At 40.2% G+C, this 15,587-nt stretch overlaps 1 protein-coding gene across 5 annotated transcripts; it reads left to right on the forward strand.

Moving 5' to 3' along the window:
* The first annotated feature begins 607 nt into the window (after positions 1-607).
* On the forward strand, positions 608-15,094 carry LOC123518034. 5 transcript variants are annotated; one of them, XM_045278562.1, is made up of 5 exons: positions 1,856-4,885; positions 4,996-5,177; positions 6,519-6,669; positions 7,033-7,161; positions 14,396-15,094. In XM_045278562.1, the coding sequence occupies exon 1, from the start codon at positions 2,891-2,893 to the stop codon at positions 4,157-4,159; it is 1,269 nt and encodes a 422-aa protein (XP_045134497.1). In that variant the 5' UTR covers positions 1,856-2,890; the 3' UTR covers positions 4,160-4,885; positions 4,996-5,177; positions 6,519-6,669; positions 7,033-7,161; positions 14,396-15,094. The 5 variants fall into 5 exon arrangements, 3 of the variants coding, with proteins under 3 accessions (XP_045134499.1, XP_045134497.1, XP_045134498.1); XM_045278563.1 differs by having other exon boundaries at positions 6,519-6,665; XR_006678645.1 differs by having other exon boundaries at positions 4,244-4,885; positions 5,007-5,177.
* Positions 15,095-15,587: the final 493 nt, after the last annotated feature.

The raw sequence follows: 15,587 nt of genomic DNA on the forward strand, positions 1-15,587 counted from the left end.
AAGTAGACAAAATCTTCAGAAAAGTGAATCTCTCAAGAAAACTGAGTTGCAGTTGGCAGTTGCAGTGAGTTGTCATGCTCCTGTTGTGTGTATAGATCACTTTAGTGAAATAATGAAGGAAAATAGTAGTGCTGGAAGTTTGTTTGCAAATTTAAGGCTTCACCGTACCAAATGTTCAATGCTAATTACCAATGTTGTTTCACCAAGCCTTGAAGAGGATTTACACAAGAGAGTGATACATGCAAAGTATTACTGCATTCTAGTTGATGAGTCCACTGACATATCTGCTGACAAGAACATCTGTGTGTGTTTAAGATTTTTTGATGAAACAGTAAATGAGGTAGTATCTGCTTTTTTGGGACTGGTACCCATTACTGAGGCCACAGGTGAAGCTTTATTTAAAGCAATTAGTGATCTTTTGCTCAAGTGTGGTATTGCCATTGAAAACTGCATTGGCTTCTCCAGTGATGGCGCCAGCAACATGATCGGAGAAAATAATTCCTTATGGTCTCGCATTAAGGTACAGGCTCCACATTGTATAAAAATGCAGTGCACTTGCCATAGTTTAGCTTTGTGCATACAAAAAGGATTTGATAAACTTCCTCTAACCTTGGTTTCATGTTACAAGAAGTACCAAAGTGGTTCAGAAAAAGTACATTAAGGCGTGAGATGTACAAGATGCTGTTTGAGACCATGAATACTGGTGAAGAAAGGCATGGCATACCTCTTCCATTTCTAACCCTTTCCACAACACGATGGCTAGTCAGAGGAAAAGTGCTATTCAACATTTTAGTTAACTGGATGGAATTGAAAGCTTACTTTCATTGTGCCAGCATCCATGGAGCACAAGATGTAAGGTACAAGGCTCGTCTTTTGTGGGAAATGTTTTGCGACGACTCCAACTACTTGTACTTTGTCTTCAGTTCACCCTTGGTTACAGAATTTGAAAGAGTGAATGCACTCTTCCAGTCTAACAATGCCAGTCCATCCTCTTTGCTTCTTGAATTGGATATACATTATAAATCTCTTCACAACAGAATCTACAGTGAGCAAGGCACGTTACTACCACTGAATAAAACTGATTTTGGAGCCAAATTTTCCATGGAATGCAACAGACTTCTTTCCAGCAAAAATATGGCCTCTCGTCTGGAAAGCATACAACAACGGTGCCAGGAAATGCTTGTTGAACTTGTGTCTCAAGTCAAGATGAGGCTACCAGAGAATAGAGGACTGTTTGACAAATTAAGCAAGTTATCCCCACATAATGTCCTTACCCAGCTAAACAGACCAAAATTCAATGAACTTCCATTTCCTCACCTCCAAGAATCTCTTGAACTTTGTGAAGAACAATACAGAAAAATTCTTTATCATCCCTGGAATAATGAAGAGGTCTTCAGCTCTGGAATCCCAGAAGATCCAGTTAACTTTTGGGCTTCAATAAAGAAATATGAAGAAGGTGGTAGAAAGCCATATGAAGCTCTGGCCAGATATGCTTTGGCAGCATTGACAACGCCAGTGAGCAACGCACTTGTTGAGAGGATTTTTCCCATGTTAATGCTGTGAAGACAAAAGTGCGAAATCGAATGAAACATAAGATGTTGGAGGCTATTTTGAGGATACGCACAACCTTGATTATGTCTGGAAAATGTTGTAAAGATCTAATAATTACTGAAAGCATGTTAGAGAAATTCAATGTTGGTATGTATGAACATACAAGAAGTCAAGATTGTCAGAGTAGTAAGGATGATGGCCTTAATGCTCTGTACGAATAACTCCCAACTCTTGCCTCTGGATCCACTCACCAGCTGATCTGTCCCATGGCATCTCTCACAGTAAGTTTATTTCTTATCACAGTTTTCTTATCCCAGTCAGTAGCATTATTCGTGTAACTTGTATGTACATTGGATTTATAATTAGCAATGATTAAAAAGTTTGGTAATGAAATGACGAATCTGGTAATAACTGGAGTCGAACTTGGTAATGCCTGTCGTACAAGAGTTGGCAACCCTATTTGTCAACCAACCAAGCCTGCGTCACACGGTCACCAGAGTTGCCAACTTAGCGCTTTTGGCGCTAAATCTAGCTCTTTTTCAAGTTATTTAGCGCTTAAATTTATCATTTAGCGCCTTAGCGCCTTTTTAGCGCTTTTTTAAAATACTTAGCTCCAAATTTAGCGCCTTATGGCTCATTACAGTTGCTCTTTATCATGTACTTTTTATATTTTCATTTTTTTATTAATTCGTTTGTTTATTTATTTATTTAGTTTTAGCTACCACGTAATGTCAGTACCCCAGACGCTTGATGTACGCATTTTGTGACAAACATACGTAAAATAAATACCTCTATAGGTGTGTAATGCTTTGTTTTATCAATAAAATAAAATCATGGCTGGTGCGGGAGAACCGAACCTGTCGGCCACTCGTCAGAGTCCTGTCCAAGTTGCACAGTTGCGTGTGTTGCTGCCATTCCAGTCTGAAATGCTAGGTAGTTAAGTTAAACAATATTGTACTACCTTTTTCATTGGATACTGTTATCATTAGTAATTTCACAGACGCGACGTACGTTTCTGGACATTTTGTAATATGCTTGAAATAATGGCACACATTTTCATGACATGCTTACCGCTGTGAATGACTGACAGTGGAATATGGATGGACCGAGCATGGGTAGAGAGATACGCGTCACGCGAATACGTGTCTCATACCAGTAGCGGACAAGGCATAACCACGATCAAGTCCTCGCAGTCGCCTCACTACCTCAGTGACTCAGTCGCCTGCCTCAGCTTCTCAAGTGTAAACCCGCCTCGGTACGTCGATAATTTTGCTCGTAGCTACGCTTACTTCACGTACATGTCGCAATTCGATGGTTGCCTAGCTTTCTACAAGCAACAATGAGCAAAAAGTACGCACAACATTTTAGAGCAGAGTGGTTAAAAGACCCAAATTATGAGAAATGGTTGCGGAGAGTAGAAGGTGATGATACGAAATGTGTTTGTAAGTACTGTCATTGCACACTGTCTGCAAAACGTAGTGACATTGATAGACACAGACAGACATTAAAACATAAGAAAGCAGAGAAACCTTTCAGTACCGAAAGACAAGGCACAATACCATTTGAAAAAGTGAGTAGTGACACACATGTGACTGAAGGAAATGTATCCCTATTCATTGCAGAACACTGTTCATTACGTGTTGTTGATCACCTCAGTGAGCTGTGCAAAGTAAGATTTGCAGATAGTAAGGGATGCAAGGATTTCAAGCTAAAGAGGACAAAGTGCAGTGCTATTGTGTGCAACGTGCTTGCTCCACACTTCAGCAGTGATTTGAAAGATGACATTGGTGATCAAAAGTTCAGTCTCTTAATTGATGAGAGTAATGACATTACAGTAACCAAGCTACTAGGAATTGCTATTAGATTTTACTCAAGAAGTAAGAAAAAAATTGTAGTGACATTTTTGGACCTTGTTGAACTCCCAGACTGTGATTCTACTGGAATATGTGATGCCTTGAAAAGATCCTTGAAAAATAATGGACTGGAGTTACAAAAGCTCACTGCTATAGGGACTGATAATGCTTCTGTTATGACGGGAGTTAACAGTGGAGTGTATGCAAAACTCAAAACAGAAGTTCCTCATCTCATCCTTATTAAGTGTGTCTGCCATTCTTTGCAGTTAGCTGTGTCTCATGCAACAGCTCAGTGCCTCCCTAGAAACCTAGACTTTTTGATTAAAGAGACTTATAATTGGTTTTCCCACTCTGCTATCCGCCAAGCTAGATACAAGGAAATATTTTCTCTGATAAATGATGGTCAAGCTCCACTTAAATTAATTCACCTGAGCCAGACTCGATGGCTTTCAGTTGAATCGGCAATAGTCAGAATTTTGCAACAATGGCTTGAACTTAAGACTCACTTTGGCATGGCAAGACATGGTGAAAAGTGTTACACAGCTGAGATCCTGTATGGAATGTTTTGTGACAAGGAAAACTATGCATTCCTTGTATTTCTGAAACATATTCTGGGAGAAGTTCAGCGAGTTAATAAGAAATTTGAAGCAGAGGTACAAGATCCAACGAAACTACTGAGTGACCTTCTTCATCTTATTGATTCTATGAAGTCAAAGGTCCTCATCCCAGGTAAAACATTAAAGGCAGGGAGTTGATTGAAAGCTACTTGGACCCACGTCCTTACTTGGGATATGAGTTTGAAAAGGAGATGTCAGAATGCAAATTTCCTCATGAAAACAAATAAGACAAAGATGTGTAAGTTTTGTTGTGGAGCTAATCAAACAGCTTGAGCAACGTCTGCCTGACAATGTTCAAGTCTTGCAGTCAATGTCCTTACTGAGTGCAGGTGAATGCTTGCAACCCATAAAGCCTGGAATAATAGATCTAGCAAAGATGTTCACTGAGAGTGATGAAATTTTGACACGAATTGACTTCCAGTGGAGAAATCTACATAAAATACTGTGGAAGAAAAATACTGACACATCAGAACTCTGGGCTGAAATATCTTCGCACACAGATGCAACTGGAGAAAACCCCTTCAGTGATCTTGCAGAATTGGCTTTGACTGTCCTAACACTACCTCACTCGAATGCAGATGTGGAACGCATCTTCAGTCACATGAATATCGTGAAGTCAAAGCTACGAAATCGGCTGAGTATCAAAAGCTTAAATGCGTTGCTGACTATTAGATATGGACTACGAAGAAATGGAAGCTGCTGCTATGATTACAAACTGCCTAAGGAAGTACTTCAAAGTATTGGAACACTTAAAGCATACGAGTCATCACAATCTCCAGCAGGATGCTCACACACACAACCACAGCAGAGTGCCGCCACAGACGAAGAGATTGGAGACTGGGAGCTGGCAGATTTGGAGTAAAAGTGAGTATTTTGCTGTGAATCCATTATATTTTATGCTACATATATTTCAGCATTAAAAGTTAGGTGAAAGGACAATTAATAGGGATACTACACAACTTTGCGAAATTTAGCGCTTTTTTAGCGCTTTTTAGGGGTGGACATGGTGCCTTTTCAAATTACGAGTTGGCAACTCTGACGGTCACACTGCGCGGTCTGCGCCCCGCCGTCCACTGACTCCACCGAGCAGCCCTGTCATGTTTTCCGCCTTTCTCGCCGTCTCAGGTGTCATGCAGCCCCCTGACTCGCCACACAGGTAAATGAGAGACTAATTACTTCTCAGGCTCCTCAGGTAACAGGTGTCATGACGAATACAAGGCAGGAAGTTAGGAAAAGATCAGTTTGTGATCCCGCCAGCTGTGTTTGCATGTTTGTATTTCATCACTGTTTGTTTGGCTTAGGTTTCCTCCTGTTGTTAAAAGGACAAATGTCTTCAAACCTTCCTCCTAAATGAAGTGAAGTGGGTAAATGATTAGTATTTGTCCTTGTCAGCAGCGCAGGACACGCTGCATGTCAATTGTGGTGCTACACACACACTACCTACTGCCTAGTATGTACTGTACACTCACTCTTTCACGTCTAGTAGGTAGACCAGCAAGATTTTTATATTTTTTTTCCGCACTGTTAGCTATTATATACTGACTCCTATTGATGCTTTTGAAAATTAGTACAGTGCGGCAAAAACTGATAATATTAAGTTTAGGTTAGTTTAGTTTTAGGGGTAGATTAACTTGGATTAAGTTTGTCTTGGTTGAGTTGGTCAAGGGAACCAAAAGAGACCAAATTTTGCATTTGCTGATAAGGTCTAAGGGAAAAAATGGCCATATTTGGCAAACAAAGGACCTCTTGTCAATATTTACCACAAGATAGCAAGAGATGCAACATTCCAGCAGTGACAAAGAAACTGGAGACAGTCAGAGGAGAGGCGTTGATAAGACAAAAAACCTTTGATTTCATCCTATCTAATAAAACTATGTGAGTGGAACCACCCCATACATGTGAAGATAAGACAGATAAGAGATCCTTGTACAGAGTTTGTAGTCAAGAGTGTAAGAAAAACTGGCAAAGACACCTCAGATCGCCGAACTTCATAGAAGCTGTTTTAGCAAGAGATGAGATGTGAAGCTTCCAGTTTAGATTATAAGCAAAGGACAGACCAACCATGGATGATAAACTAAGTTGTCGTTTATCTCTCCCAGAAGCTAAACTTGCCTAATATCTTGTAACCTAACCTACCCTAACTCCCCATAAGGTAATTGTACTATGAATATCTGCCCTGTTATTTTCTTGTACCAGGACAGTCACCAACACAAGACACCAACAAACTAATGGTACAATAAAAGAGAAGGTCGCACAAGGTACCTATCATGACCTTGCCTATTCTTGCTACCACTGCCTCAAAATTTCAGCTGTTTTTTATCCTAGATTTGTTCATACTATGCTCTTCTTTATTACCATTTGACACCAAAACATTACAAAGATGATCGAAAGTAGAAGATTCAATGAAAAATGTAAGCTGAAATCTCTCTCTCTCTCTCTCTCTCTCTCTCTCTCTCTCTCTCTCTCTCTCTCTCTCTCTCTCTCTCTCTCTCATCAGGTTTCAGTGATGAAGTTTGTGATGGAGCATGTGAGCAGATTGAGGATGGCTAGGCAGGCTGGGTGGTCTCTGCAGCCAGCCTGATAGTATCCACATCACTCCACTCTCCCTTATTCTCACCAAGGGAGGCAATGCACCACATCTCACGTAGGTAAGTGTGTGTGTGTGTGTGTGTGTGTGTGTGCAGTGAAACAGTTCATGAAATTTTGTAACGAAGAAAAGATGAAATGATTGAGTAGTAAGATGTACAGATTCTCAGTTTTTCTGTGAACTTTGTGTCTGTCAAAGATGAAAGTGATCAATCTGTGTGTTATTGATTCTTTTGTGGAGGCATCTCTGTCACAGGAGGAAGGAGAGATGAGTGGCTGACTTGTATTTATTTGGTAGGAGTTGGTGAGTGCAGTTTGTGTGTTTATGAGTGGTGGTGTTTGTATCTGTAAGGAGAGCTGAGTGGCTGAGTTGCACATCTTCCTTGGGTGTTGGTGAGTGTAATGACGGTTAGTTTCCCCCACAGGACGTGCTGCACCGGTGGCGAGGCGTCGAGGGAAGCACCTCTTTGTGTCCCAGCCCACCACTTTACTGAACACATGAAGGTGCTCCAGAGTTTCAAGAAGGGTGGCACACATACTTAGCTGCACTACAAGTAAGGCAAACAAGTTGTCAAGTAATAGTTAGTTTGACATTGTCGCCAGTGTTTCTCGCCCCCCAACTGCTTACTCGGTACAAGGGCCTTATCTGTCTTTGTATGAAGTACTCTTTGCATGTTTGGGGGGGTTCCACTCACACAGTATTGTTAGATTGGATGGAATCAAAAGTTTTCATGTAATCAACTCCTCTTATCTGACTGACTGTCTTCTGCCTCTTTCTCACTGCCAAAATAATCCATCTTTTTTTTTTTTTTTTTTTTTTTTTAATCCATTTTCATGCTAACTGCTCTACTGATCTTGCTAACTGCATACCTCCCATCCTCCTACGGCCTTGCTGCACAAGGCTTTCTTCTTCCTCTCATCCATGTTCTGTCCAACTCTCCACCTGCCCCCTTCTCTCCTGCAATTCCTCTTTAAGTCTCATTTGCTTCTCTTGTCTTTTGTTAGGTCTGGTGCAATAATAACCTTCTCAACCATACAAAAAAACATAATACCGGTATAATGGTATTTTTTCAGATATTGCTATTTTTTTTATCTTTAATTTTTTTTTTTTTTTTTTTTTTTTTTTTCATTGAAAAACTTTCTTTTTATCCAATATATTTGGACAGTATGTAAATGCAATCTTACAAAGTAGTTTTAGGTGACTTTTAAAGGTATTTCAGTGATCTTATCCTTGTGGTGGCATCAGAGAGAGATAATTTGTTAACACACACACACACACACACACACACACACACACGCACACACATGAACATAGACGGGGTTTTATCAAGTACACTAGAATTAAGAGATTACATAAATAAAGAAAATCCAGATATTGTAAGCCTGGCTGAAACAAAACTAGATAAGGCAATCAAAATAGACTTGGATAATAGGTATAATGTATGGAGAAGAGACAGAGTGGGTAAAGGAGGAGGAGTCATGATTATGTTAAGGAAGGAGATAGTGATAAACCAAGTGGAATGTGGGGAAGGAAAAGCAGAAGTATTGTATGTTAAGATGCATATTAATAAAAAAAGAGTTCACAATCATTGTAACATGTGCCACCAAAAACAAATTCATGGACCAATCAAGAATATAAAGACATGATAGATTACTTAATAAGAAGTCTAACGAGAATTGTTAAAGAAAGTTAAAAAGTTATATTAGTAGGAGATTTCAACTGTAAAGAAGTGGACTGGGAAAATTATGAAAGTGATATGGGGGAAGAAGCCTGGGGAGAAAGATTCTTGAACCTAATGATAGACAATATGATGGACTAGAGAGTAAAGGAATGCACAAGATTCAGAGGAAACGACGAGCCGGCGAGATTGAACCTAGTTTTTACAAGGGGTATACAAATGAATGATGATATAAGATATAAGTGCCCATTGGGAAAGAGTGACCATGTAATATTAGAAATAGATATAGAAGAGGGAAAGGAAGATAGAGACGATTCATACAAAGGAGACCGATTAAATTACAGAAAGGCTGATATTGAGAATCTCAAGAACTATTTTAAAAACGTAAACTGGGAGGAGATGGAAAACTCAGAGACGATGCAAGAGAAATATAACTTATTTTTGGAAATATACAAAACAGGAGTCAGGGAATATGTCCCAAAATATAGACCTAAAGAAGAAGGAAAGAAAGATTGGTTTAATGCAAGGTGTGCTAGGGCAAAGGAGAAAAGAGATGGAGCATGGAAAAGGTGGAGGAGAAATAGAAATCCAGCAAATAAGGAAAACTTCAAGGCAGCGAGAAATGAATATGTTAAGGTGAGGAAGGAAGAGGAAAAGAACTTCGAAAAGGACATTGTCGAAAAATGTAAGGAGCAACCAAAATTGTTCTATAGATTCATAAATGGAAAAATTAGGCAAAGAGAAACAATAGAAAGGTTAAAAGGAGAGAATGGGATGGTGGAAGACCCAAAAAGTATGGCAGAACTATTAAATAATAAATTCCAGGAGGTCTTTACTAAGGAATCCAAATTTGAAAGGCCACAGGGTAATAAAGAGACAATCTGTATAAAAGAGATTAAAGTAACCAAGCTTGAAATAAAAGAGTTAATGAAGGAACTGGATAAGAGAAGGCAGTGGGACCAGATGAAGTCTCAGGCAGAATACTGAAAGAATGTAGGGAAGAACTAGCAAGTCCTATACACAACATCATTAAATGCTCAATAGAAAATGGAACAGTACCAGTAGAATGGAAAAGAGCTGAAGTGGTTCCCATATATAAGAGCGAAAGGAAGGAAGAACCTTTAAATTACAGACCGGTATCACTAGCTAGTGTAATATGCAAGATATGTGAAAGAATAATAAAGAAACAATGGATTGAGTTCCTTGAAGACAACAAATTAATATCAAATAGCCAATTTGGTTTTAGAAAAAGACGGTCGTGTGTAACTAATTTATTGAGTTTCTATTCTAGAATAGTTGATAAAGTACAAGAGAGACCTCTCTCTCTTGTACTCTATCAACTATTCTAGAATAGAAACTTGATAGAGTTAGTGATAGAGTTCTTTCTTCCTTCCATGGGTTGACTGTATTTATTTGGATTTGAAAAAGGCGTTTGACAAAGTGCCACATGCAAGATTACTATGGAAGTTAGAGGAGAAGGGTGGCTTAAAAGGAAGCACATTGAGATGGATAGAAAATTATTTGAGGGGGGAGAGAAATAAGGACGGTAGTTAAAGATATGAAGTCCAAGTGGAGAGCAGTAGAAAGCGGAGTGCCACAGGGGTCAGTATTGGCGCCAATACTTTTCCTCATTTATATTAACGACATGCCAGAAGGAGTGAACAGCTACATAAATCTGTTTGCAGATGATACGAAACTGTGCAGAGTTATAAAGCAAAAAGAGGATTGTGAAATACTGCAAGAAGACCTAAATAAGATCTAGGAATGGGAAATGGAATTCAATGTGAACAAAAGCCATGACATGGAAATGGAAAAGAGTGAAAGACGACCTGTGGAAATCTATAAGATGGGAAATGGAGTAGAACTGGAGAAAGTTAAAAAGGAAAAGGACTAAGGTTTGACGATGGAAGAAAACAATCAACCAGTAAGCCATATTGATAGAATTTTTAGAGAAACATATAATTTGCTAAGGAATATTGGAATAGCATTTCACTACATGGACAAAGAAATGATGAAGAAATTGATAAGTACTATAATATGACCCAAATTGGAATATACAGGAGTAGTGTGGACCCCTCATAAAAAGAAACACATAAGGAAATTGGAGAGACTACAAAAAATGGCTACAAGAATTATTCCAGAATTTGAAGGGATGACATATGAGGAGAGACTAAAGGCTATGGATCTACCAACCCTGGAACAAAGAAGGGAGAGAGGAGACCTGATACAAGTTTATAAATTGATCAACGGAATGGACCAAGTGGATAATGAGAAACTGATCCTGAGAGAAGAATATGACATCCGAAGCACAAGATCGCATAGTAAAAAGCTGAGAAAAGGAAGATGTCTGAGAGATGTTAAAAAATATAGTTTCCCGCAAAGATGTATTGAGACGTGGAACAGTTTAAATGAAGAAGTATTGTATGCAACGAGTGTGCATACTTTTAAAGTAAGATTGGATAAGTGTAGATATGGAGATGGGGCTACACGAGCATAGAGCCCAGACCCTGTAAAACTACAACTACAACTAGGTAAATACACACACACACACACACACACACACACACACACACACACACACACACACACACACACACACACACACACATGCAAACACACACACTGAGCCCGGTAGCTCAGTGGTTAGAGCGCTGGCTTCACAAGCCAGAGGACTGGGGTTCGATTCCCCGGCCGGGTGGAGATATTTGGGTGTGTCTCCTTTCACGTGTAGCCCCTGTTCATCTAGCAGTGAGTAGGTACGGGATGTAAATCGAGGAGTTGTGACCTTGTTGTCCCGGTGTGTGGTGTGTGCCTGGTCTCAGGCCTATCCCAAGATCGGAAATAATTAGCTCTGAGCTCGTTCCGTAGGGTAACATCTGGCTGTCTCGTCAGAGACTGCAGCAGATTACACGCACGCACACACACACACACACACACACACACACACACACACACACACACACACACACACACACACACACACACACACACACACCCGGTAGCTCAGTGGTTAGAGCGCTGGCTTCACAAGCCAGAGGACCGGGGTTCGATCCCCCGGTCGGGTGGAGATATTTGGGTGTGTCTCCTTTCACGTGTAGCCCCTGTTCACCAAGCAGTGAGTAGGTACGGGATGTAAATCGAGGAGTTGTGACCTTGTTGTCCCGGTGTGTGGTGTGTGCCTGGTCTCAGGCCTATCCGAAGATCGGAAATAATGAGCTCTGAGCTCATTCCGTAGGGTAACGTCTGGCTGTCTCGTCAGAGACTGCAGTATATCAAACAGTGAAACACACACACACACACACACATATGATTATGATAAAAATTAACACTACTGTTACTACTACTACTACTACTACTACTACAACAACAACAACACTCCCTCACACTTCCATACCTCTTTTCTTTCTCCTATCACTACACTATGCATTTCTGGCAGGCAACAGCAGGAAACACAGAGTTGAAGGAAATGTTGATAAGTGAATGCAGGGCGAGACGGGGTTGATGGTGGTAAGGTTTGGGTCCAAGTGATTGTGGGTCTGAACAGGGGTATACATAACCATCACCTTATTTAACACAGTAATAGCTATTTACCTACTATGGTCTTTGATTCTGGCTTTGCTTCTCTCTCTGGGTCTGGAAACACAGGGGGAGTGTAGGCAAACATTGGTGGACTGACCTTGGGGGAAGGCAGGGCGGAGGTGCTCCTGTGGCACAATATTTACATAGGTAATTCATTTTAAAAATCGTCACAAGAAAAAAGGCTCCCAGACTGGAATACACTGCACTTTTTAACGCGATAAATAGAGTAACTAATAATCAAAATATAATATCCTTAGCGGATGGTTTATTTACGTGAAGCGGTCCATCGAAAAGTGTTTGTGTCAAATTAACGGGTCACAAACACATCATAATGTCAAGATGGAAAGCACAGCCGAACTACGTTATATTATATTTTCTGAATAGGGAAAATTTTCGCTTTCCAGGTAAATAAAGAAAGCACAGATTGCTTGTCTTGTAAAGATTTTTGTTTTCTATTTTGGAACCGTTAAAATTTTTTTTTTTCATTTAAAAATACGAAGTTAGACTAAATCTTATGGAATATTGTTACTTGGGGCATGTTTTCCATATATTTCAAGTGTTATATCAAGCCCCAAAACAATCCTAGGCGTGCTATTTAAAAAAAGTTGTGTGTTACGCAGTGATTTTTAGTGTTATTTTTTCTCGAAACCAAAACACAGCTGGACTCAATTCTATTGTGACCTGAATCTTGCTTTGCTTTGCCAATAACAAATCGGATATCAGAACAATGCCAACTCCATTACTAAAGGAGAAATATTTTATCCCTTATGTGGAGATGTTTTTTTTGACACGTTTATTCAGTGACTTCACTTCCCCCGCCCTCACTCCCACACTCCAGCTCTCCCTTCCATCTCCCATCCTCCACCTCCTCTTACTCCCAGAGCCCAGAAAACACCAATAAACACATGCAAAACATGAGAATAATAACAAAATACGTTTAAAGAATATAGTTTCTGTAGTAGCAGGAGGCGGCGGAGTCGAGCGGGGCGGGGCGTAGCGGGCCGGTGTGGGAGCAGGGCATTCCCTGGTTGGTGTTTGGTTGAGACCAGAGAGGGTGTAAGTGTAGGTGGTGGTAGTGGTGGTGTGGTGTGTTGTGTTGTGGTATGGTGTGGTGTTTGTGTGATAGTAATAGTGGTGTTGTATGGTGTGCTTGTGGTAGTGGTGATGGTGGTGGTGTGATGGTAATGGTGGTGGTGGGAGAGGTAGCGGTGGTGGTGTGGTGTGGTATTGTGTGCTGTGGCGATGGTGATGGTGGTAGTGTTGGTGTGGTGTGATGGTGGTAGTGGCCGTGGTGGTGGTGTGGTGTGTGATGGTAGTGGTGGTAGTGGTATTGGTGTGGTGTGATGTTGTATGGTATGTTGTGGTGTGTGGTGGTCGTGGTGGTGTGGTGTGGTGTGCAGCGTTGTGGTGGTCGTGGTGGTGTGGTGTAGTGTGGTGACTGCTACCAGCTGCCCTTATGCGCTCCGCGCCTGGGTGTGCATGTGTGTTGTTGTTGTTGTTGTTGATGATTAATCTATTGCGCTCTTGGCATCATACAATGAAAATTATGGGAACCAATCATCAAAATTACAGCAAAAAGTTAAACACACACACACACACACACACACTACATGGACAAAGAAATGATGAAGAAACTGATAAGTACTATAATAAGACCCAGATTGGAATATGCAGGAGTAGTGTGGACCCCTCACAAAAAGAAACATCTAAGGAAGCTGGAGAGACTACAAAAAATGGCTACAAGAATGATCCCAGAACTTGAAGGGATGACATATGAGGAGAGACTAAAGGCTATGGATCTTCCAACATTGGAACAGAGAAGGGAGAGAGGGGATCTCATACAAGTTTATAAATTGATCAACGGAATGGACCAAGTGGACAATGAGTATCTGATCCTGAGAGAAGAATATGCCAGTCCAAGCACAAGATCGCATAGTAAGAAACTGAGGAAGGGAAGATGTCTAAGAGATATTAAAAAGTATAGTTTCGCATAGATGTGTTGAGACGTGGAACAGTTTGAATGAAGAAGTAGTGTCTGCAACGAGTGTACACAGTTTTAAGGAAAGATTGGATAAGTGTAGATATGGAGACAGGGCCAGACGAGCATAAAGCCCAGGCCCTGTAAAACTACAACTAGGTAAATGCAAGGTAAATACATACACACACAGACATATACAAAGAGTACCAATAAACAAATAATTTGTGGTGTGCAAAAAGTGACAATGTTATGTGATCAGCAGCTACCAAAGAGCGGATGATGTGTGTGTATGAGTGTTGGATGACCTAGTTTTAATGACATCTATTTATATTTGAAGATCACTTCAGTATGTTTCCTTTACTTATGCTTACGTGCTCATATGAAAAGGGCAAGCCTAGTTTTGTATGCAATAACTCTAGAAACGTTTATATAATTTCTCTTCTCTCTCTTCCTTCAGCCTGCCCCGGTCTGCTTTCCAGTGTCCCTGTGTTTTTATACCTCCTCTTCTTTCACTAAACATGATCTTTTGTTGACTCCTTTCTTTTGTTGCAGGCTTTTGGAGGTCCAGCAACACACTGCACACTTCTTTCCTAAACGTGTGTGCAGAGTGCAAGACAGAGTGGCAAGGATGGAGGATGCATCAACATTAACAGCGTTATTGGTTCAAGCTTTCTTTTTTTTGTGTGTGTGTTTGTGTGTGTGGAAAGAAGTGCACACAGTTTTAACCGAAGGATTATATGTGTGTGTGTGTGTGTGTGTGTGGGCAGCTTTATGGGCAAGTGTGCCAGTCATTCCTTGAATTCAATGTTTTTCATTTAGGGAAAAATTGTTGTATATAATTAGGTTTATAGACATTTTTGAGTGGGAATGTTTAGACTGATTAAATAGTAAGTTTCTCTACTTTGTAGAGCTTTGCTGTTACTGTTCTGTGTAAGGTTTCAAGGGCCGTATTCTACAAACCATCATAGCTAGTGATGTGATTGTAGACAAAATGGTGCATTTTAGACACAAGTCCCTCAATGACAGGCTCTCACCTTGTGACTCGTCATAAGTGCCAAGACAGGGTTCAGTCTGTTGTAGCGCTGCCAACCACTGTCTTAAAACTCTTCTCAGCATGGTGAGAGCTTGTTTTATGTACCATGGCATGATCCCCGACAGTTTTTGATATTAATTAATGATAAATATCTGTAATGATGGCTAAATAATGTCCTTTGATGGAGTAATTTATCATTATAGATAACTGCCAAGAGGTGCGATCAGTTTTCCAAAACTCAAACAAACCTTGCTCTGAGTGGCCATGTGTCATGTGTCAGGCTGTTGGGCATAATCTTCTGTTTGTCATGTTTCTTTTGTTTGGATACACAGTCTTACTATGATGTCAAAATAATTAGAATTGTAGAAATTATGTCAAGGATCTATTTCTTTGTATACTTATATAAAGTTGACAAGTGATGAGCCCAAAGACCAGCAGTGGAGTGACGGTCAGGCATTCAGTGAGACCTGAGGCTGACTGTGTAGAATACGGCCCCAGAATGATGGTCTGTGTTTTGTGTATTTATGGTGACAATGTAGTGTTGCAAGGGACAACATGCTGTTTGAGACCAAAGCCATTGTGTAAGAAATCATTGTACAGAGTTGATAGTTCCTCCTAGACTTTGCAATGAAATTGCTGTCAAAATACTATTATATTGTATTTTTTTATATTGTACATATTCTACTTTTGCATTGTAAAAATCTCAAAAAT

Source organism: Portunus trituberculatus, chromosome 43, assembly GCF_017591435.1.
Source record: "Portunus trituberculatus isolate SZX2019 chromosome 43, ASM1759143v1, whole genome shotgun sequence".
NCBI classification, from domain to species: Eukaryota; Metazoa; Arthropoda; class Malacostraca; order Decapoda; family Portunidae; genus Portunus; species Portunus trituberculatus.